Source organism: Diorhabda carinulata, chromosome 10 (assembly GCF_026250575.1).
Source record: "Diorhabda carinulata isolate Delta chromosome 10, icDioCari1.1, whole genome shotgun sequence".
Taxonomy (NCBI): domain Eukaryota; kingdom Metazoa; phylum Arthropoda; class Insecta; order Coleoptera; family Chrysomelidae; genus Diorhabda; species Diorhabda carinulata.
The window spans coordinates 15911372-15936241 of NC_079469.1; the positions used below are offsets into that span (position 1 = coordinate 15911372).

Genomic DNA, 24870 nt, shown 5'->3' on the forward strand with positions numbered 1-24870 from the left:
CATTAGTATGAAGTTTTCGCAGATTAAACTCTCGTAGGAAACGACGTGATCCCGTAAAATTTCTTCTATGTATCGGTTTCCGATGTTGTTGACCGTTTTCTTTAACCATTCTGTCAACTGGTTGAATTAAGTCATTTGAAACGACACATTTGCGTCCTTGGACCCCTTCACCATCCCCCCAACATCTTTAAACTTTCGACACCATTCACGCACGCACGACTCATTCTCCGATGGTGTTAAGCTTGTTGTAGAAGACGAATCACACTCTGCAAGAGCATCAATAATGGCGGATATGCTGACGTAGTTGTAGCACAACGCCGACTGACGCCTGAATGTCAAAAACGGCGGAACGTCTGCACGGACGGCTCCAAAGTATTTATTGAAATGAATTAAATGCACTCATTCAACTGATTTATTTTGATTTTTACATATTTTCGATTATTTCAATTCACAACTTATTTTCTAGTTAAAATTTACTTCATTTTCGAGAGCATGTTCACTTCTTTTTCTTTTTTTTTTTTTTTCTATAAAAATTCATTGGGACGTTCCTTCGTGTTTTGTGAGACTCGATTTACCGGTCGTGGCTTCGCCGTCTATGTAATCTGGAGGATCTTCCGAGCTTATTTCAGTCGGAACTAATACTCCCAACTCTCTTAGACTTCTATGGTAAACTATACCAGCACCGAATGAATCTCCCATGACGTTTATGGCTGTTCTAAAACGATCTCTACAAAAAGAAAAAGAAACATACAAATTATTCGTCGCCAAAGAATCTGTACGAATTTTCAAAAAATTACTTACAATAACCAATCGACGGCAAGGATCAGAGTGACATCTTCCGCAGGCAAACCTACGGTATCTAGTACCATTACCATTGTTACTAAACCAGCTTGAGGAATACCGGCGGCACCTATACTTGCAGCGGTTGCAGTTAGACTTATAGCCACTAAGGTTCCGAAATCAAGAGGTACCTCACGAACTTGAGCTATAAAGATAGCAGCTACAGCTTCGTACAAAGCCGTACCGTCCAGATTGATAGTAGCGCCGATGGGAAGTGCGAATCTCGCTACTCGACGATCGACTCCGTTCTTCTCTTCCAGACAACGTATCGTTAACGGCAACGTTGCGGAACTGCAACCAATAAACACAAACTTTACCTGTCAAAAGTTTTTGCTCACTCCATAATCTATTCATTTCAATTTCAAAATAATACACTTTTGCACCAAGATATCTTTTTGCATATTCTCGCAAATTCAGACTTGAAAGTTTTGCAATGAGTTAAACCAAGGAACTATCGGTTGAAACTCGTGCTTTAATAGAAAGTCTTCATAGTCTAGACAAAAGAAAAAAACTCGAAAAACGACAACCGCTGAAGATAAACGTCTTGAATTGATCCGACTACTTACGGACACAGAGATAGATAGTAGCTCTAATCAATGAATCTGGGGATCAGAATCTGAATAAAACTTCATTTAAGAGACCAAAATAGAATTGAAAGGCCGCAGTGAGAGAAAGGACATAAATATTTGACACATGAAAAGTCAGAGAGAGTTTCATGGAGTGAGGAGTCATAGTTTGAGGTTTTCGGATCCAAGAAAAGTGTGTTTGTTGGCAGGTTAAAGGAATCACGGACGTTAGATCCATTTGAGTGCTGTTGATAGAAGCGATGAACTTAATTTAAGTTTAAGTAAGTTCAAACTTCAAATTCTTCAACGTTTCTCTTGGTCTTTATCTTATGACTAAATTGAAGACGAAGAATTGTATATCAAAGTGAAATTACTTACCTCGAAGCTGTTCCAAATGCTGTAACGACAGCCTGGGACATGTTCAAAATGAACGCAATTGGATTCTTCCTAGTTAGTAATAAATAGAGAAGTGGCAGAATCACAAATCCTTGGACGAATAAACCCGTACATACTGTAGCGAAGTACCATCCCAAACCGGCCATCACGTTACCAACATCCTCCATTTCGAGTACTTTAGAAGAAACCAAAAAGATGATACCTAATGGTGAGAGGAATATTACCCAAGATGTAATTTTCATACTAACGGCCATCAAGTTGTGGAAAAAAGTCGCTATAACTTTGGCTTCTTCTCCAAGTTGAGCGATGGCTATACCAAGAGCGGCTGCTATTACCACCAAACCCATTATATTTGTATTTTGGATGATTTCAGTGTCAATTTTGTTTATATAGGAACCTAAAAGGAAGAGGCACAAAAATATATTTATTCCTCATCATTACCGAGAAGATCAACCGCCTCCACCTGAAAAATCAGTAATTGATTCAATTGTTTAGAAAGGGATTATGTTTGAACACGCTACAATCTAATATTATTTCCAAAATGCCCTTCTGCGGCAGCTCTAAAACGAGGAAGGAATATACTTTTCCACGTTGTCAGCTTCAGCTTCCTGAATCGTTCTCGATGTCATCTTTGACCAAAGTTAATCACCAATCGAATTTTCGTGGTGGTCGTTGCTCTAATGACCAGACACGATTTGGACCACCAGAACCATCACCATCATCGGTGTCCGTACGACCACGTACAAATACAGCAAACCAATAACAAATGATTATTTTCGTTAGAGCAGATTCAGTATAACACTTTTGAAACCACAACTGAGCTTGTACATTATTTTTGTTTTCATCAAGAATCAATTATAACACGAAATTTGTTTTGAATCCATTGTTTTAAAAATACCAAAATTACCTTCACTTAAATGGCTGTCACTTTTCCCTGTCAATTTTGAAAGTTGGTACTTCGTAAACGTCATACGGATTTGACAATGACAGCGCCATCTCTGTGTCAGTCACACGATTTATCGAGTGATGTTATAATTAAATAGTAAATGTTGTACGAGTAGACTACAGAATTATCTCTTGTTTGGAATATGTTTCGTAGTTACTGTTGACAGTTCAAGTAGAATGTAATTTACGGAATATTAATGTCAATATTTAAAAAAAATGTTTTACCTGTGTCGTTGTCATAAGTGGGGACAAGCACCGTTCTAGTCTGCAAAAAAAAAATACATCAGATTGATATTTTTATATAGAAAAACTTGATTTAAGCACCATTAGTCTCTATTACCCACAGTTTTTTCCCAACGGAGACTTGGAATACAAAAAAATGCGAACTGAATAGTAAATAACTTGTCCAGGTCCGCATTGCAATATTTAATTAACAGAATCAGTGAATCATTCAAAAGTATAGATAAACAACAACATTACATAAAATTTAATCCATTGGAATCGTTTTTTACCGACTTCTAAGACTACATTCTACAAAATTATAAAGCAGGGTGTGATAATTAGACCAAAATGGAATATTTCTTGAAAGTTTTTAAAAATTAACCCTGATAAGTTAACTCCAATAAGCAAAACAATCTACAGTATGTTCTATTTGAATATTATGCCAAATCTTCGAGGTATTCTTGCAGAACTGAAAAGGAAACATATTTTTGAGGAGTGTTCGGTACAAAAACTGGAAAGATTTTTCAAAAAAATCTTGTTTTAGATATAAAATAGTAAATAGGAGGAATGAATCGCGTGTGAGAAAGTAAGTCTCGATGATTTCATACAGAATGTTTCATCATGGAAAATTTTTATTAAAAGATTCAAACTTCTGACTCTTTCTTCCTTATTCATATTTGAATCCGTTTACCTAATTTGTAAGCACGCTTCTAAAATTTCAGAAAGATCGTTCAGAATTAGGGCTCGATATTTTACAATGCAAAAGAAATGCACAATCACTTGCCAATTGGAATCAAATCGATATCATCTTTTTCCGCATTCCGCAATAAAAATTTAAACTTTGGAGATCTATAATTCTAAAACGCAAGTATTCATTGAGAAAAGCGAAAAACCCAATTTTCACAATTTTTCACCATAAATAAAATTTTAGTCAAGACGAAGTCACGGTAAATTTGACTGGACTATTAGAGTTATCGAATGATTAATTCTGTTTTTAGTCCTTACCCACGAAAATCACTTATGTCGCTGATTTTCTGATGGTGCAGCAAAATTTTGGCCGCTAAGCGATATATTTTTGTTTAAATTTTCAAAATTCCGAATTTTGCAAATAACTCGGAATCTATGCCAAATTTTGAAAAAAGTGAAGGGATCAAAAATGTAGTTTAAGAAATTTTCCAAAAAAAAAGGTTCTGTGTAATTTTCCTCTAAGAGCGGTCATTTCTTTGTAAAATACGCTCAAACTTCGGGGTCGCATTTCAATAAAAAGTTTTCGCGCGACGTAGAGTCTGAGGGAAATTACGTCCCAGGCTGAAGAAGAAACTGCTTTCAAAAATTTGAAAACTCGCCAAGAGCTCCGAAAAGGTATTTTTTTCTTAAATCTTTTTGGGATTTTCGAGGGTTTGGTTTTAACTCATCATACGGGGTGAAACGAAAGCTTACGTGATAGAGAATCGGATGAGCACAGTCACCCCCTATTTAGATATACATTACAAAAAAGAAACGTCTTTCTACTGGGCGAGTTTCTTCAATACATCATCGGAAAGCTTCCTCTTGACAATCAGACCAATTTTGACCCTGAAGAGTCTTTAATTTCCAATTTTTAACCGTTTTTAAGGATAATCCCTGTCCCACACTTAAGTTTTGGAGTATTTACAACAATCAAGATTCTAAAAGAAGATTTTAGAGTTTTTTGTGGGTTAGGAAAAATCATATTTGAGCTTCTTCGAAGGTAATTTCCTGCTCGGCATTTTTTTTCGGAAATTTACCTCTAAAATGTACTGTTGAAAAAATCCAGTAACACGAAATTCGCTTTTTGTAAGAGTAATTTTGAGATTAGGAAAAAATCACACCAAACCTTTTTTGTAGGAAATTTTTTCAACTACATTTTCGATCCCTTCACTTTTTTCGAAATTCGGCATAGATTCCGAGTTATTTACAAAATTCGAAATTTTGAAAATTGAAACAAAAATATATCGCTTATCGTCCAAAATTTTGATGTTAACTTTTACTGCACCATCGGAAAATTCAGAAAATCAGCGACATAACACTAATTTTCGCGAGTTTTCGCTCTAATTGAACTGTACTCATTGGAATATTTTAGCCATTACCTGATCATTCATTTTATTTGTGTCTTAATTAATTTTTTTATTGTACTAATTGACAGTTAACGTAACTATAATTAACGATGCTGATTACTTTGAGTATAAAGTTCAATTTATTTCTCAATCCCTGTTGAACTTATTCGATTATATAGTTTTAATGTAAATGATTTGTAAGTACATTAATTGCAACCTTACATGGCGATGTTGCATAATGTATTGTATCTCATCCGAAGGTTACAACCCAACGAGGATGTTTGTTTATTCTGGACAAACATTAATTTCGATTGGTATTAACAGGTGTGTAATTAAATATTCTTAATTAGCGCAAATTGGGGAGCGGATTCAGGAAGTATTAAGCGTCGCTTCTTGATAAGAAAACCTTTACGTTTCTCTTGCAGCAGAGAGAATTCCACCAGACGAAGACGTTGACGTTTGAAAGGTTTAAAAAGTTTAGGAGAATCGTTGGTCTAAGTGCAGTTTCTTCTTTGCCAGGTCGGGAACTTTTCAGGCAACTCTACTATAAACAAGGAGAGTCTACACCAAAAAATTTTTCGAAATTGGATGTTGGTTATGAAGATTTATTGGTGGAATCTAAAATTCCACATTTTTAAATACAATTATGTCAATAATAATGACAGAATTCTGCGTTATGGGATCATATTTAACGTCCTAACCCACTTGGTTCACTCATGTCAAATTTGGGTGGTCACCCGACTGTTAAGAATCAATAAGAGTATAGACAAAAGGTTGAATAGATCCCAGCCGTTCAAGTCATCACCGACGCGGTCTCAGTAGAAGATTGCAAGAATTGCAAGACAAGAAACGACGGAGCAGCGAAATCAGAGGAAGATGTACCCGAGACTAAAAGGAACATCAAGAGATAACCAAAGTACGTCATGTTGGGATGATGAAGACTCAACTCAAGACGCAACTTTGGGTTGATCTTTCACAACAGGTCATCGTCGGAAAATGATCGAAAGGAAACGGACGCGGAACGCTGTATCCAACCTGTGTATCGCTCGTGTACAAAAAGAGAATGTAAAGAAGATGATTAGAGAAAATGTGAAGTAACAAAACGAAGCATCTCGACGTAATATTAAATCAGGAGTACCGGGTGGCTTCCAATGAGTAAATGACGTTAGGATTTCAGTGTTGTAGTGTCCAGGAGTCCAACACTGTTTCGAGTTACACCTATTCCCTTCTAATCGCCAAAAAAAAAAAACACTTTGAAAACGTTTTGCTTTTTCCAATTCGAATGAAACTTGTAGTGCAACAATTCGGAATCAACTTACTTGGAATATTGTAGCTTCTGCCATATTTGGTGGGAACATGTTTCTGAAAAAAGACAAAATAATCAATAAAATTGAATATAAATTTACAAAATATCAAGTTGCGGAGTATGGCTATGAAATAACGAGACAGTAGCAATCAAATCAGTATAGCTGTAGTCCTTAATTCATTTAGTGTTTAGCGCGTCCTTCGAGCATTCGTCCTAATGGTAATTAAATGGAAAAGGACATAAAATAAGGTAGTAAACAAAGAGAATGCAACTGCAACTGGGATAGGTCAAATAAGGACAGACGTAGAAGACTTACAACAAGGATTTAAAACAAACATTAATAACAGATACAAAATTCATAATTTGACAATTAACGGATAAAGTAATAAGAGAAGACATAGAGTTACAGCTGTGTTTTTATAGATCTTGAAAAAGCATTCGACGAAGTCAATAGAAATGGCAAATGGAAAATCCTATAATACGGAAGTTTGGAAGAAAAACTTTTGTTGAACAAACACAAACTTGAAGACTTAAATAAGAGATTAACGAAGAACTGTAGTAACTTGATTATGATTCTAACCAAAAAGGAAATGCTAGGGAAGATACATGAAGTACGAACTTGTAAAAGACCGATGAGGAACTGGATAGAAGATATAAATAAGGAATAAGATGGTAGGAAACCAATCCAAAGACACAGGATGGGTAAAAATGGAAAAAGCTGTGGAAACTTCCACTAAAATAGATAGAAAGTCATCAGGATTAGGTAAATAATAGTTGCAAGAAGCCGAAAGGGCGTCAGAAGGACGAAAATATCGAAAAAAATCGGTAATCTGATTCGATTTAATAAGCAGTTTAGTGAATCGTGTGAGCCAAGTAAATTATTCGCCTTAGTACATAGAAAGCTCACTAATAACTTTGTAAATACGCTAAATAATCGAACAAACAAATAAAACTGATCTAAAATTGTATCAGCTAACTGAAAACTACAAAACAATTTGACTGTACTATAACTAGCATTTATATCGATCTTCATCCTACGCTTACACGAATCGGTATCAAATTACTCAACAAAATATTACCAAGACGTAATTTTGTTGTATTTGTACTATTTTTTATTTTTTAAAATTACCAAGGTTCGAATACGGTCCTGAATGAAAGTGACATTGGCCCACTAACACATCATGTTATCAGGAAAATTCATGATATGAGTATTATTGTTTTTAACATGACCAACATTTTAAATCTATGGATACAACTCACTTTTGACAAGGTTCATAAAAATGCGTCTTTCGGAATAGATCAGAAAATGCGTGTTACAATTCCTTGGATGGCCGAGAGGTCCGCAAAACGCGCTCCTTTTAGTTCCTTCTACATGTGAGGAAATAAAAAGAGGTCTATTGACGCTGGGTCAGGGGAATACGGTGGATTATCGAGAATATTAACCAATATTCAGCCATGAATTGGTAAAGCAACATCCACTGCCAAGTTCTATCATCTCAATTGTTGCCAAATTCGTTATATCAACCGTTTCAAAAGGCAAATTCGGAAAAGACGTATCCAGTCGTTTCCTGATGCGGCATAAACAAAATAAAAGAAAGTTTCCTGCAGGAATGATGCACCAGGATCCACTGCCAAGTCTAATCTACACAACCAGTCGTTTCCTGATGCGGCATAAACAAAATAAAAGAAAGTTTCCTGCAGGATTGATGCACCAGGATCCACTGCCAAGTCCTATCTACACAATTGTTGCCAAATTTGTTATATCAACCGTTTCAAAAGGCAAATTCGGAAAAGACATATCCAGTCGTTTTCTGATGAGGCATAAACGAAATAAATGAAAGTTTCTTGAAGTATTAGTAACAATGGATGAGTCATGGATCTATGACTATGATGTAGAGACCAAACTGCAGACTAAGGATTGGAAACATCGAGGCTCGCCACGTCCTTCAAGATGCTACTTTCGGCAGGGAAGGTCATAGTAACCGTTTCAAAACATATGCAAATTTGAAAATTTTTTGAAAACGGAGCAGTTTTCCAAGAGTTAGAGCAGTTTCCATGTGCACCTGGAACGTAAATTTTCTTGAATTCGCACTGACGGGAATTCGAGAACGGATACTCCGGCTTTGAGGGAGATTTACTCAGAAATATTGGCTCCAACGAAAAATTGACTAGGGATGTTTTAGGTAGACAATTTTTTCGAATTCCTCTTAGTTTTCGACTTTCAAAATTTTTTTTAGTGACAAGTTCTAACGTATGGAAAATCCGTAATTTTGTTTATTAGACAATGCGTACTTTTGTGACTTAATTTTTATATCGTTTATTATTTTTACTAATAAATTTCCATCTCTATTCCTTTTTATTCGATACCTAGTAAAATTGATTTAGTAAACGCTTCCAATAAAATTTTATCCGTCCAATGTTTGAGGATTTCTGTTGTCTAACAATTCGAAAACAAGTCTGAATCCGTACACACCTCGGTTATTAATTATTCACATTTTTCGGCAATAAAAAATTAGTTAGCTTTTACCGAAGAATTCTTACGTCATAACAAATTTTATAAACATTGTTATTTTCCTTGAAAAATAAACCTGACTGTCTACTTATTATACAATGAAAAAAAAATGTTTTTCAAGGTTATTTTTGTTTACATTCACTTAAAACTAATTTCTTGAAGGTATAAACTAAAGATAAATTAAACCGAATAATTTGATACCGAGTTGTTATTATTAGATAAAATTCGTTTTATTTGTAAAGTCCTTTGAGTTCTGTACATGTCAACTGGCATTTAAGGAACGGTCGCCATGACTTTTTTCGTTGAACAAATCCATTTTACTCACATAGTAAATTCACGCTTAGTTAAAGACAATTCAATAATTTTCCACGCTTGGCGGGAGCATCAATAATGGCGGACTTGTTTAAATGGCTGTAGCACAACGCCGACTGACACCTGAATGTTAACAACGGCGGGGCGCGTAGTGCGAGAGCTTCGCAATCGTCTGCACGGAGCGATTGGAGGTCGAAAATAAAAACGGCCCACGTATTTCATTAGGAGTCTGGAAATAAGGACAAATTTTCGTGGGAAGTTACGCCTCAAACGAAGATATTGGTGTTAGATCCGAAATCTTTTGATCGGGATTGAGATATTTTTGATGTTTGCCAAATTATTCATATTTTTTCCTGTGACTAGGCGAATGTTTATTGTTCTGGCCAAAAATAAAGACTTACCGTACTAAATCTAATAAGGTATCCACGGTGCTAACATTTCTTTTAACTCCTTCTCCTACTCCTGCGACTTTGACCCCAACACCAGGTCTTATGACCATCACGACAACCATACCCAAAACTACGGCGGCAAATGTGGTCGTTAAATAATACGCCACGGCTCTTGCGGCTATTTTCCCCGAAAGAGACAAATCCAAACCGGCTATAGCTGAGATTAATGAAGATATTATCAACGGTAGGATTAGAACTTTTAGCATCCTTAGAAATATCTGTCCTGCGAATCCTATATACATTACTTCACGTTCTGTCCACGAGTCTTTAGAATATTTTAAGATGATACCCAATACGGTACCTAATATGACACCCACCATCGTGGCTAAAGTTAAACCATTTTGCTTCAAAAATGATTTTAATTTGCTTTTCGGTCTTCGGCAATTATCCGCTTCGATGATCTCGAAGTTATGGTGGTGAGGAGCCATTGTAGAGCTGCCAACTTCTGAAATAAAAAAAAAAAATAGTTATAGAAACGCGATATTTGAACGGTAAGTCTGTTGTTGCTGTCTTGACCAACTACCAACTTCCCCCGAACTCAAAATTAGTCTTACAATACTCATATTGTCATTTCAATCAATATTCAAACGGTTATCCATTGTTGTTGTCTTGTGTTGGACCAAGTACGAGGTATAAATCATAAAACGTAAATAGACGAGTAAAATGTACCCGCCTGTAAGGAAGTTTGGTTTAAACAGGATACCAGACGTGAACTGAGCCCTTTTTGTACCCCAATCGTTTAATTTTTTCGGTTTCTGAGTTCATTTACTTATTATGATCGATATAATGACAATCATCTACTGTTAGATCGTATTTGCGAGTACAAAAAGTAATTGTATTAGTAAATTGCTTATGTGATGTGATGTAATATTTTTATATAGGTATGAATAAAAATTTGGCGTATCTAAAACGATTTAACAATATGATAATTTCGTTAATAGATTATTTAAAATAATTATCGACGCGACGTGAAGATTTTTCGAATAGCTAAAATCCCACAATCAAGGACAGAGGTGAAGGATTAGGATTAAAAGTGATTTTTTATGACGAATCTGTAGATCCGTTGGACAAACGAAGCGAATCCACAAAATAATTGCTACTACAAAGAAAGTTTAACGTAGTGGCTCGTTCTTGGAGTTTTCGAGGGGTCTGTCCGCAGGACCTCGAGGTCAGATTTGTACAATCACCTTTCCAAAATTCGAGTGGTTCGGGCACTGAACGAAAATGATTTTGCTGCACGACAATCAATGGATTTGTGAACAAATAAAATTTCTGGTACTGGAGTGATCCAAACACTCATCAACTTCATCAACAACCAGTCAAGGTAACAGTTAGGTGTGCCAAGGGCATCGAAGGTCGTGAAGACGTGGATATAGAATAAATCAACAGCCAGAGTAGGCGCTTGACGACGGTTTAGATCAGACTTAACACCTAAAATTCATTGTCATCTTTTGTTTCGTATTGTAACCTTAACTGTAGCAAGAAATCTTGCCAGCACCGTTTAAGTCAAAAAATTAATTGTTGCAAACTGCGGTTTGTGCGGGCGTGCCACTCCGATTCGTTTCGAATAACACGTGAGAAGACACGTGACATTTTAGCGCGTCTCAAGCTTAGAATTTGTCAGTTGCAAATTTTACTCTGCTGCACGAAAATGGAGGAGCAAGCTGTAGTATTAGAGAAGGAGTCGTGGTCTATGGACATGAAACAACGTTTCGAAACCGAAACTACTTACCAGCAGTTAATAAGTCATGTGTAAAACGCCAATATGACTACTAAGAAGGAACCCAGGGACTATTGGTTGCAGAGTCGCTATATGTTGTTATATACTATACAGTGACGTAATCACGGACTCTGGATTGATTGACGTACTCATTTGTCTATTGGACACGGATGAAGTGATAGAATGTCGAAAGAACTTTCAACCAAATACAAAAACATCACATGATATTGAATTGTACATCCATCTTTGTGAAACTTGCCAGAAAAGTCAGAAAGGTATCAAAAAGGGCGTTGTTGTGAAACCAATTTATTATTCATCTCACAAAATTGTTGATTCCCAAATCTCTAACGTCAAAAGAATAGCCCACAACCTAGTGGATATATTCTCTAGTGTAGGGAATTTGGCAATAATGTGATGACCAACTTGAAGGAGTATTGGCCAGCACTAAAGATCGTGCATGGAAAGCCTCGCCATTCCCAAAGTTAGAGTATTATGGAAAGGACGACTCAAGATATCGAAAATATACTTTGTACTTGGATGCGAGATAATAAATCCGACCGCTGGAGTGACGGACTACGTTTCGTATAATTTATGAAAACTAGAGTTTAAGATTTCGGGATCAAAAGGACACCATAAGAATCTCTTTTTTTGGCTGCAAACCTAAAGTGGGGTTCACAATATCTTTTCTATCTGAAGATGTCTTAAAAGACATAAATACAGAGAAGCAGCTAGAAAAAAGCGTCCAAACAATGGGAGAAGGCGAAAGTAACGAAATTATGCAAGAAAAGAAGTCCGAATGAGATACCAGTCGATGATGGACTAAACCACGATGAAGGAATGCTTAGATACCGAAGAGATTTTCGTTTCTGATCCCTGTTGTGTGTATAGTCAAAAAATTCATACCTTCTGTGGTCATGCTAGTAAAACCAATTTCCTTGGGACCTATCTTACTCTTTACCAAGTACGATACGAGGGAGGGTTTTTATTTAAGTTCCGATATATGGCAACATTGCCATCATAAAGTTTGACCTTGTTAATGGTGAACGTACTCAGAACGTGTTGTGCTATTTGAGTTGTTTACAAATACTTTTGAAACATTCATTAAACAAATAAAAGTGTCTCGATCAACTCGCAGTCGACTTTATTTGATGAAGCGCCATCTGGCACCACCGTATTTCGATGGTTTTCCCAATTCGCTACAGGATGATTGTCGTGAAGGTCGTCCGAAACCGGATGTTGCGCCAGAAAACATCTAAACTGATATTGCAAGATCGTCTCGTGAAATATCGTGAGGTTGAGGCATACTTTGACTGTCAAAAAGATTTGTTCCCTTCGGATACTGCGTAATTTGACAATAGATTTCTATAAGATTGTTACAGAAACGATAATGATTGACTGTTCCGACACTTCGAGGCAAATCCTCGCCCGTTTTTTTCAAAATAACTGGACATGTCAATACCATTCCATTAGAGCAACGTAAGACAGTTAATTTTGAATGATACACCAGCATTTTTGTCTGAAAAAATCGGGAAAACCAATCGCAGAAGAGGAATCATTCCTCACCACGATAACGCGACATTTTTGAATAGTGAAAACATCGGTCATTAGTCTAGTTATTTAAGGTGATTCATCTATTAAAATCGAGCTGTAAAGTCGTTTAAACATGTTCATTTGACATCCTAAAACTCCTATCAAAACTCACATATAATTCGATGTCAGCAACTCTAAAAATCGGGGCTCAAAAGTCTAAAAAATCGATTATTTGCAAATAACTCGTTTCCTGTGGGTTTTACGCTATTTGTATATATTATCAATATTGTAGAGCGTTAAATTCTCTACAACTTTTGTTTGAAACATTTTTTTATACGGTGAATCATTTCTGAGATAGAGGGCGGTTAGAATCCCGATTGAAATCAACTGGTAGTCCCGATCAAAATAATAATAATTGGGATGAAATTGCAGCAGCATTTGATAAAAAAAAACTGTCCAGTTTAGCGACAACGATGAAGAAGAAAAAAAACAGAAATTATTTTGATCGAGACTACCAATTGATTTCAAAATTGGATCCTAACCGCCCTGTATCTCAGAAACGATTCGCCGTATTAAAAAATTTTTTAAACAAAAGTTGTAGAGAATTTAACGCTCTACAATATTGATAATAAATACAAATAGCGTAAAACCCACAGAAAACGAGTTATTTGCAAAAAATCGATTTTTTAGACTTTTGAGCCCCGATTTTTTGAGTTGCTGACATCGAATTATATGTGAGTTTTTAGAGAAGTTGTAGGATGTCAAATGAACGAGTTTAAACGATTTTATAGCTGGGTATTTCGATTTTCCGAAGTGCTTGCCTAAATCTATCTAAAATGACTGGACTACATCCGCCGTTCAGTCATAAACTGCGAGGTCCACGTTTTTCTACACCTGAAGAGATCAAATATTCACACTTATTGTTGAATCACACTGTAGAAGAAATAAAAAAAAATTTAAAGACTAAAATGTTACTGATAATTATAACACATGTTTTTATTTATGAACCGGATTCGTTGCGCGTATTTTCTGTTAACAGATGGCATATTATAAAACTTATCATATTCACATAACATTATGGTAATTTCATGTCCCAATTACGACATGCGCGGTAATGGTTTACGTAAAAATCCAGAACAAACCCAAATAATTTGAACTCGACAATCAACCGGTGGGTGCACATTAACACCACGCTCATTTTTGGCGGGAAAGTTACTTGTTTACCTACAACCATGTTACGTAAAAAAATGCGATAATCAACTTACCAATGACCTACTAACCGTTTCGATAAAGTTTCCACTAATTTTGAACTCGAAAATCAAACTAGTACACAAAAAAAAACTAACGACACTATCACTTACACAGTTATCGACTTTACATCACTGTTTTTTTTTTTTTTTTTTGGAATTTATACCAGAACTTATTGGCGAATTGTAAACGATGTTAACAGTACCAAAAAAAAAACGTGTTAGCTGTACCAGCGACAAATAAAATTTCGAATGCGCGTAGTTACCAGCTCGGCTCGAAGGCGTGTTGCAAAATCATCGGAGGTGAGAATAGGAGACAAAAAAAAAATCGTGGCGACGGATATCGGCGCAATGAGATATAGCGATAAACGTTGATAAGAAGTAGCTAATTGTTTATATGCGAATTGAATGTACAGGGTCCTTCACGACGAGCTGAATCGATATGCATACGGGAAAGTATGTTTTGAAAATTTGCTTGCATGGGTTTTCCGAAATGCTCGTCGAAATGGACCCAAACTCCGTTATTTTGAACGGAATGCTACGTTTTTTATTACATTTTTGGAATCTACGCAAAATTTCAATATAACTTTATATAAGGCATAATAGACCTAAAGTCCACCATTTTTTAATTATTTCACATTTTCGAAATTTTTTGACACGTGCAGCGCTCCAGTAAAAAAAATATATTTCCAAGTTTAAATGAGTCAGGTCTAAATTTTTTTGAGATTTGGACAAATAACACTTACAGCTTTCAAAATTTGTGAAAACCTTGACAAAAATTTATATAGGGTGTTCAGAAAATGGCGCTCCGAAATGCTCGTCGAAGTGGACCCAAACTCCGTTATTTTGAACGGAATGCTACGTTTTTTATTAAATTTTTGGAATATACGCAAAATTTCAATATAACTTTATATAAGGCATAATAGGCCTAGAGTCCACCATTTTTTAATTATTTCACATTTTCGAAATTTTTGGACACGTGCAGCGCTCCACTAAAAAAATTATATTTCCAAGTTTAAATGAGTCAGGTCTAAATTTTTTTGAGATTTGGACAAATAACACTTACAGCTTTCAAAATTTGTGAAAACCTTGACAAAAATTTATATAGGGTGTTCAGAAAATGGCGCTCCGAAATGCTCGTCGAAGTGGACCCAAACTCCGTTATTTTGAACGGAATGCTACGTTTTTTATTAAATTTTTGGAATCTACGCAAAATTTCAATATAACTTTATATAAGGCATAATAGACCTAAAGTCCACCATTTTTTAATTATTTCACATTTTCGAAATTTTTTGACACGTGCAGCCCTCCACTAAAAAAATTATATTTCCAAGTTTAAATGAGTCAGGTCTAAATTTTTTTGAGATTTGGACAAATAACACTTACAGCTTTCAAAATTTGTGAAAACCTTGACAAAAATTTATATAGGGTGTTCAGAAAATGGCGCTCCGAAATGCTCGTCGAAGTGGACCCAAACTCCGTTATTTTGAACGGATTGCCACGTTTTTTATTAAATTTTTGGAATCTACGCAAAATTTCAATATAACTTTATATAAGGCATAATAGACCTAAAGTCCACCATTTTTTAATTATTTCACATTTTCGAAATTTTTGGACACATGCAGTCCTCCAGTAAAAAAATTATATTTCCAAGTTTAAGTGAGTCAGGTCTAAATTTTTTTGAGATTTGGACAAATAACACTTACAGCTTTCAAAATCTGCGGAAAACTTGTCAAAAATTTATATAGGGTGTTCAGAAAATGGTGCCGAATTTCGCTATGTAAAAACTAAATTTTTTCAAACGGCAACCCCCCATTTTTCTCTTTACTATTCTACGATTTAAATTAAGGCGACTTCGTTAGTAAATTTATATATCTCAAATTAACGGTTTTTGTAGAAACATGAAAAAAATTAAAATCTTCATGGTGGCAAAGAGAAAAATGGAGTTTACCATTTGAAAAAAGTAAGTTTTCGATATTTTTAGATAGCGAAATTCGGCACCATTTTCTGAACACCCTATATAAATTATTGTCAAGTTTTCCGCAGATTTTGAAAGCTGTCGATGTTATTTGTCCAAATTCCTAAAATATTAGACCTTAAAAACGTAGAAATATAATTTTTTTTAGTAGAGGACTGCATGTATAACTGGAAAACTTTGAGTTTCAGAAAACTAAAATTATTTTAGCTGAAACAAGCAGTAACCCGGATTAAAATTTAACCGCCGGACGCAATTCGTATACAACCGCAGTCACTGTTTGTCTCTTAGACTTTCTCGTTCCCATGAGTGTGAACCATTTTTAAAAACTCTTGTTTTTCATGTATAGATTCCCTTTCAAGAATTTTTTAATCTTTTTGATTGAATTTATCTTTTCCTTTTTGATATTTCGGGGTTCGTTAATGCAGTTTTATTTTTTTTATCGTATCGATGATCTTTTAGTCTATTTTCTAAATACTGAGATGTCTGCCCCATGTAGACAGCGTCACCATTAGTACAGAGCATTTGATATATAATAAAACTTCTTTTATTTTTTGGTGTTTTAGATTTGAATTTAGTGAAATATTTGCATTTAATTCCTATTGCTGTAAATGTGGGGAAACGAAAAAAATTTTTGTACATTATTTGGTGAAAATTAATGAAATTAACCAAAATGTGATTCTTACCATACAAAATTTAGTTCAACACACATTTTTTTTATCACAATAATGTTATACATTCTAAACACTCGCCGCCGATTTTGAAAATTTTTCGATTTAGTATCTCCAACAAACGCAAACACAACAATCGATAGAGACATTGCAAAATTAAGTGTTTACAAAATTGAAACTTCCATTTATGAATCATATTTTTCATTGTGTCACGCCCCACCCAAGCACTAAAATTTTTATGCCCCCCCAATACATAATTTTTAATATTTAAAAATTGAATTGTTCAATTAAGAAACTTGGATTTTACGTAGAAATAACTAGGAAATTTTTGACACTATTCAAGTTAATTTTCAAAACATATGATGAAAAACTGAAACTCAAATTTGAAATAATTTTAATATAAAGATTTTTTCTATAATAATTTAATATTGTAAATTTAGTCAGATCCTGACTCTTGCAGCTTGCTGCACAAATATTTTATGTTAGGTTCCAATTTGGTTATTAAGGGGTCCACTTGGAGCCTGCCGTTTGCCGAAGGACAATTAACTTGACGACGCCAAAAACCCAGTTGATATTTTGGTTTCTCCAAACAATTTTCTAATATTTATTAGAGAATTTGCCCTTGGGTTGTACCACCCACTCTCAGTTACTTAAAAAACACCCTATACCAATTATACCTTCAATTTTTTTATTTCAACACCGTCGTTATAAAAATTGAGAAATATCAGGTGACATGAATATTTATTGGAATTATGAATATTATTCATATTTATGCTGGAAGTTTGGGATATTTGGATACGTTTTCCTTCATGAATATTCTACTTACATCCCTTGTAATATAAACAACTATGTCACGTTAGTCCGGTCAAATTAGACTAAAAAATAAGAGTGAAGCTACATCAATTCTCATCGAGCTGAAAATCATTAAAATTGTTGAAAATACAATTGGAAATAAAATTTGAATGTTCCCCATCATTTCAGTGTATGGAAAAATTTTTATTCAGATTATCAGCAAAACTGTGAGATTTATCATAAAAATACCTTAGACGAAAATTGTAGATCATAAAATTCTCTACAAAAAACGTGTTACTACTTTTTTTCCTACGAGTCACCGTTTCTGAGATATAACGTTCCAAAAAGTTGTAAAAGTTGTAATGTTTCAGATTTACCGTCGTATTTAATGGGCTATAATTATTGCCCATAGAAATATCAAACCTTCAGAACAACATCGTCGAACTTTAGCAACATCTTCGTCGATTGATAATTTCTTACAAACACTCACAACAAGTATCGGTTCATTTCAATGTTGTGAGAAAAGTTTACTGCTGAAAATATATTGGTAACACCATCAAATACGACAAATTTTTGAGTCATTATATCTCAGAAATAGTGGCTCATAGGAAAAAAAGTATCGATACGTTTTTTGTGGAGAATTTTATGATCTACAATTTTTGTCTGAGGTATTTTTATGATAAAACTCACAGTTTTGCTAAAAATTGCGAAAAACTTTTGACCTTGAATAAAATTTGTTCAAATTGTATTTTACTAACTTTTTGAGTCATTATATCTCAGAAATAGTGGCTCGTAGGAAAAAAAGTATCGATACGTTTTTTGTAGATAATTTTATGATCTACAATTTTTGTCTGAAGTATTTTTATGATAAAACTCACCGTTTTGCTAAAAATTGCGAAAAACTTTTGACCTTGAATAAAATTTGTTCAAATTGTATTTTACTAACTTTTTGAGTCATTATATCTCAGAAATAGTGGCTCGTAGGAAAAAAAGTATCGATACGTTTTTTGTAGATAATTTTATGATCTACAATTTTTGTCTGAAGTATTTTTATGATAAAACTCACCGTTTTGCTAAAAATTGCGAAAAACTTTTGACCTTGAATAAAATTTGTTCAAATTGTATTTTACTAACTTTTTGAGTCATTATATCTCAGAAATAGTGGCTCGTAGGAAAAAAAGTATCGATACGTTTTTTGTAAATAATTTTATGATCTACAATTTTTGTCTGAGGTATTTTTATGATAAAACTCACCGTTTTGCTAAAAATTGCGAAAAACTTTTGACCTTGAATAAAATTTGTTCAAATTGTATTTTACTAACTTTTTGAGTCATTATATCTCAGAAATAGTGGCTCGTAGGAAAAAAAGTATCGATACGTTTTTTGTAGAGAATTTTATGCTCTACAATTTTTGTCTGAGGTATTTTTATGATAAAACTCACCGTTTTGCTAAAAATTGCGAAAAACTTTTGACCTTGAATAAAATTTGTTCAAATTGTATTTTACTAACTTTTTGAGTCATTATATCTCAGAAATAGTGGCTCGTAGGAAAAAAAGTATCGATACGTTTTTTGTGGAGAATTTTATGATCTACAATTTTTGTCTAAGGTATTTTTATGATGAAACTCACCGTTTTGCTAAAAATTGCAAAAAAACTTTTGACCTTGAATAAAATTTGTTCAAATTGTATTTTACTAACTTTTTGAGTCATTATATCTCAGAAATAGTGGCTCGTAGGAAAAAAAGTATCGATACGTTTTTTGTAAATAATTTTATGATCTACAATTTTTGTCTGAGGTATTTTTATGATAAAACTCACCGTTTTGCTAAAAATTGCGAAAAACTTTTGACCTTGAATAAAATTTGTTCAAATTGTATTTTACTAACTTTTTGAGTCATTATATCTCAGAAATAGTGGCTCGTAGGAAAAAAAGTATCGATACGTTTTTTGTAGAGAATTTTATGCTCTACAATTTTTGTCTGAGGTATTTTTATGATAAAACTCACCGTTTTGCTAAAAATTGCGAAAAACTTATTTTTTTTACTTTTGACCTTGAATAAAATTTGTTCAAATTGTATTTTAAGCGATTTTACTGATTTGGGGAATTTATCTAACTTCGAATGTCTAAATCAACGGGATTAGGTGCAATTTTTGTACGCGTGTTATCCAATAGATGTACAGTTCAAATCATTGTTATTTCGCGAAATCTAGATTTATTATAATAAAAATATCAGAGCCTTTACCTACCTTCCTTTTTTTATGAAGAACGATCGCGGAAAACTCTTACCGAACCGACTGATATGCTAACAAGCACGCGATGACTGAAAAGCGCTTAAAGCTCGTGTTATCCCAGTGCTAATTTGTGTCATTAATATTTTCATTAATTGTTGTTAATAAAAATGTTTATTCTTTTATGAGGATGTGTGTGTATTACGTATTATTTAAATTAATTACAGTTTTTCATTATAATTCGTTATATTCGCGAAAACGAATGAATGAATTGTGGTTACCATGTTAATTTGTAATATCATTTTCGTTGAGGCTAGTTCGGTGGTTAATAGCAAAAATAAGGTATTAGTCCGGTCAATATAGACATTTCAAAATTTTTTTTACCAATACAAATAAAGTTTCAAAAATCCCTATCGAGGTTTTTTGGATTTTTCTCGAAAACGGTATGTTCCATAAAAAAAAACCTCTGACCAAAGTTGTAGATCTTGAAATTCTCTACAAAAATGGTCTGCATGATTTTTTTCCTAACAGTTACCATTCCTGAGATATGGCGATTCTAAGAGTCACATTATACATGGTATGCACACATTTCCATGTCACCTGTGATGTAGTATACTCGGCGTGTTTTTTTACCGTGGTTTCCCCTGTAGGTCTTCTCCATTAATTGTCATGTCAATTTTAGAATAATTTAAGGAAGCAATACCCGTCAACTTCTAGATATTTCCTAATAATTGATAAGAAACTCTTGGAAATCTACTTCAACAGTTTTGTCTTCTTCGATTTCTTCGTCTTCCTCTTCATGTATGTTGATAAATCGTTCAAAAGGGGCAGAGTCATTGGTCTCTTCAATAAAATCGCAGGAATATTCCTCTGGACATTTGAGCAAGACTGACCAACACACAGAGTACCTAGGACACCAGCACCAATGAATAACGCTTGGACTGATGCTGGAGGTTTGATGAAGGCTAACGTTGGACTAGATTATGAAAATGTTTACTAGATTTGAACCAAGAACCCAGGTGTTCCAAGTCGACCCACCAAGAGGACACCCCTCGACACGGTAACTCCTCACTTCATAAGCAAATGTCTAGTTATACATCGGGGATAGCTGTGAAGGTTGGAAAGAGTTTATTCAAGGCAGCGAAAAGACCCAAACACATTAAGTCTCCAAGGACTAACTCTTAACAAAAAGAAAAGAGTTTTCTCGAATTTTCCATATAACTTAGGGAAGAGGAAGGAATCTACGGGTAAAAATGTTATATTTTTAGTTTGTCACAACAAAAACAAATCTATAAAATCAAAATTTCGAATCAGGGAGTACCTCAACGTTTATTCCTACAACATAAATGCGAATGATTACGAAAATTTAATCTAAATTAATTTAATGTATTTTCCATCTTCAATTACTTCATTTGAGATAATACTTGTCAAGTCAAAGTTGTAAATATAATATTTCCATGCGAAATATTTACAATTAATAAATCTGGCAAACAAATAAGTTAAGGAACGTTCTCGACGACATTATCAAATAGATTTATACTATTATTTGTCAATCTGATTATGAGTTAAAGTGATATGTAAATTCTAAGTTCAATTTAAAAATAAATTTGTTTCGAAAATATTTTTTTATTGAGCTATTTCATTCTGTACGCTATCAAGATTTTATAAACTAGTTCTGAAAGCAAAAAATACATTTTTTTGAAAAAAAAAATTGATTCATACACTAATTGACCTTTAACAACCACCATCTAGAGTCCATAGTGATTACCCACCACAAATAATGGGAAAAATCGTTTTTTTGCCTACCCCTGGCCCCCACAAGGGCGGGGCTGGTGGAATTCTGGTCGCAATGACCGGGATCCCGCGATTCCTGATTAAATATTTGTTAACTGAAATGCAGGCCTTAAGAGATTCATTGGAAACCATCCTTAACCACCAGAATTCTCACTCGAAAGAAAATTTGGGATTGGAAATAGGCCCGGGCAACTTCAGCAACAACTTCTACGGGATTTCAAAACTTTTGCTGTCTCTCCTATTTCGGATTGCATCATGGCTGATTGGAAAACTTGTTTGCTCCAGTTTTAGTGCTCATGGATCCAGACAACGAGGAACTGAAGCTTAAAACTGCCAACCCTTCAGACTTTGCTGATCCTATTTGAAGAAACTCTTCATGTGAAGTACGGTTTTCTCCAGTCGGAAAAGGGACAGACAAGCCCTTCATGGGACCTTAACTCTTCTGTGGTACCAACCAATTATTGGGACAACCTACAAGGGCTGAGATAGGCCAAGAGTCTCCTGGGAAATTATAACCAGAAAAAATCTGTTAAATGTATTAACCCAAGTTAAAACAATCTAAGAATACTAACATAGGAGTTCTATCGCCTCAACAAACACCTGCAGACGTTAGACTCTGGAAAATAATGCTACGGAACTCCAGAGCACTACACCCTGGTGCGCTTGGAATAGAAGACGAAGATCTCTGGAAATTAGAGCCATCCCACATTCTAGACTTTTTAAAAGGAGTGGAATTGATGAATCAACCGTAAACACAGGGTTCTCCGGTATTGGGGCAAGAAAAGGAGACACATTAGATCCTTTGGGTCGCGGTGTATATGATATTCCAATATCCACATAAATATACGAGGTCTGGCTATTAAATAAAGAGACTAGTTACGAAAAAGTGCCTTCAGGAGTTCTGCCGTTTTTTCCTTCACCGCTTCTATCGAACTCAAATCGAGTCCCTTTCAAAGCAGATCTTTTTCTAACCTTTCGAGGAAGTCTGAGTTTTTGTCAGGAGTTAGATTTTTGGCACCAACTTTCATCATGTGTAATTCCTCGTGTAAAATTTTTCTAACCGTTTCCTTTTTGGCGTTTACAGCCTCGACAACCATCCGGATGCTCATTCGACGTTCGGCACGCACAATTTAATTGATTTTGGTAACTGTTTCCGGAGTTGAAACAGTCACAGGTCGACTTGGGCGCTGGTCATCTTCAGTGCTCTCTCGGCCCTCACAACACCACTCAAAAACACGCGCACAAGATAGAGAATTGTCCCCATAGACCTCTCGCAACAATTTACGTGTTTTAGAACGGTCATAGACAAGATATCCAGATACCCAACGCGTCTAGGGCGCCCTCTAGACGCGCAGTCTCGTTATTTAATAGCCAGACCTCGTATAAATACGTAATATTCCACTAAGAAATGTTTTTGGAGGAAGTTAGGACCTTTCAATTTTGTGTTTGGGTTAAATACAGAATTCCTCACTTAGATGGATCGAACAGGGAGAGGAAATTTGTGCATGGGAACTTTAATTTGAATTAATTAAATACCCAATTTAGTAATTAGGATTATTATTGATATTTTCTCATTATACAGTATTTCTTACGTAGTATACATTTTTAGTACTTGCGGTGGGTTAATTTTTGTAAAGAATACATTTTTTCCAAATATTCTACTTACGTTTGATCCAAAATATTATATTAGAGTTCACTCGAAATTCTATAGAGTAACATCGAAACGCGACTAGAATATACAAACCAAATTGTTAAACATGTAATTAATGATGAAAGATAACAGCGTAGCATGAGCGATAACCTTTTATAGGCAAATCATATTTTGCACTCGAACGAGATGAATTATATTAAATAAAAATTTTGTGTAAATATTTTTTATCCGCAGTCACCTTCTAACTGAAATTTTAATCACACTTTTCAATCGTACAAAGGACCATTGCATCTACTATTGACGTATTCTTCAATTTGCGACATTTCATTGATGTCGGGCCACCGCTTAATGGTCTGCAGTTGATATACACTACCGGGCAATAGTGTTGGCCCACCCAAAAGTACCCTCAGCATTATTTTACTCCACTTATTATCTATAATATTATCAGTTCTGAATAAGAAGAAGAAACAAACCGTTTGTTACCTAAAACGTCACATTTTGGGCTGATGTGTGTTGTCAGTGTTTGTTGTAAGATTTTGCCGTGTTTAATATGTACAGAAATTTGGTATTCAAAGTTCCAAATGGGGCGCCACTCAGGTTTTTAACCTGAAATGAGAAAAGTATAGAAATAGGTTGAGGTATATTTAGGAATAAAAGTTAAAAAAATTTACCTGCAAAACTAAAACGGATAAATGTCCATTGCATAACCTTAAATTTTCGAAATATCCTACTGACCGCGCCAATTACGTTACTGAACTTCGAGAAGGCGTCACGGATAAATCGTTTCGCCCAAAAACACCCTGTGCGTAAACCAGTGAAATAAATATAAGAAGTTTTTCACCAATTTTCATATTCCGATTTCTCGTGTTCTTTTGAACTATATTTAGCCAGTTGTCATCAATTATTTGGTTGAAAGTCTTGTACCAAACCTGGTCGAATCTCCGTCCATTTAGTACCATCGCGAACCACTTCAGTGTTGGTTCATGTTGATTGATTTCCATCTGAGTTTTCGCTTTCAACTATAAAATCGGGATCCTCTTCAAATAAATTCAAAATGATTGAGTAGCATCACTTGTGGACGGTTGATTTTTTTCTTCGTCCATTTCCCGTAATGCGGCGAGAGCTTCTCGCAAACACCCTGTATATTTCTTCTGAAAGACTCATAGGTGATAGAATAGAAATTATATTCCTGCGTTTCCTACGGTCTGGTCAAGTAAGCCTAGCCGCATTCCACGGCCAAGTTGACCCTTCTACCTCATAATATTCGCTGTCCGATCAGATGCAGCGTTGCCGATACCACCAAATTCATTTCTCAACATTTTTCTAAACAATTGATTTTCTAAGGTTATTAAACTGTGTTAAGGTGGTATTTAAACGTGAGTTAATGTTGTTTGCGTCGAATAAGTACGATAGGAATGGAAAAATATTTTTATCTACCATCGCCATTGAAAAATAACCTAGACGGGTGAGGGTAAAAAACGAGTTTTTTCCTCGTGCCCAAAAACCGTGTGTGACGAAAAACAGAAGCAACGTATCAATCTCAAATTTCTCTTTAAATAAAAAAAAAATCGACCGAGCTCCAAAAAACGTTGCAAGAGGCCTATGGGGACAATTCTCTATCTCGCGCGCGTGTTTTT

At 34.8% G+C, this 24870-nt stretch overlaps 2 protein-coding genes across 7 annotated transcripts in view; one reads left to right on the forward strand and one right to left on the reverse strand.

Moving 5' to 3' along the window:
* LOC130898844 (zinc transporter ZIP11) overlaps positions 1–24870 on the forward strand; it is a 45613-nt gene that overhangs the window by 10170 nt on the left and 10573 nt on the right. The gene's annotated exons all lie outside the window — the stretch shown is intronic.
* LOC130898842 (excitatory amino acid transporter 1-like) lies at positions 399–23399 on the reverse strand. Of its 4 annotated transcripts, XM_057808392.1 has the most exons (8): positions 19807–19883; positions 14139–14292; positions 9576–10068; positions 6364–6406; positions 2973–3012; positions 1785–2199; positions 802–1131; positions 399–727 (listed from the first exon to the last, which is right to left on the reverse strand). In XM_057808392.1, the coding sequence occupies exons 3-8, from the start codon at positions 10049–10051 to the stop codon at positions 535–537; spliced, it is 1497 nt and encodes a 498-aa protein (XP_057664375.1). In that variant the 5' UTR covers positions 10052–10068; positions 14139–14292; positions 19807–19883; the 3' UTR covers positions 399–534. The 4 variants fall into 4 exon arrangements, with proteins under 4 accessions (XP_057664375.1, XP_057664376.1, XP_057664372.1 ...); XM_057808393.1 differs by lacking the exons at positions 14139–14292; positions 19807–19883 and adding an exon at positions 23249–23399; XM_057808389.1 differs by lacking the exon at positions 14139–14292 and having other exon boundaries at positions 19807–20058.

What these genes read in the sequence shown, in the direction of transcription:
- LOC130898842 (XM_057808393.1), bottom strand. Translation starts at nt 10,051, where the DNA reads ATGGCTCCTCACCACCATAACTTCGAGATCATCGAAGCGGATAATTGC. An exon ending in GCATTTGGAACAGCTTCGAG is followed by an intron (nt 1,132 to 1,784) that starts GTAAGTAATTTC and finishes TATTGGTTGCAG; the next exon opens with TTCCGCAACGTTGCCGTTAA. An exon ending in CTTGCCGTCGATTGGTTATT is followed by an intron (nt 728 to 801) that starts GTAAGTAATTTT and finishes TTCTTTTTGTAG; the next exon opens with AGATCGTTTTAGAACAGCCA.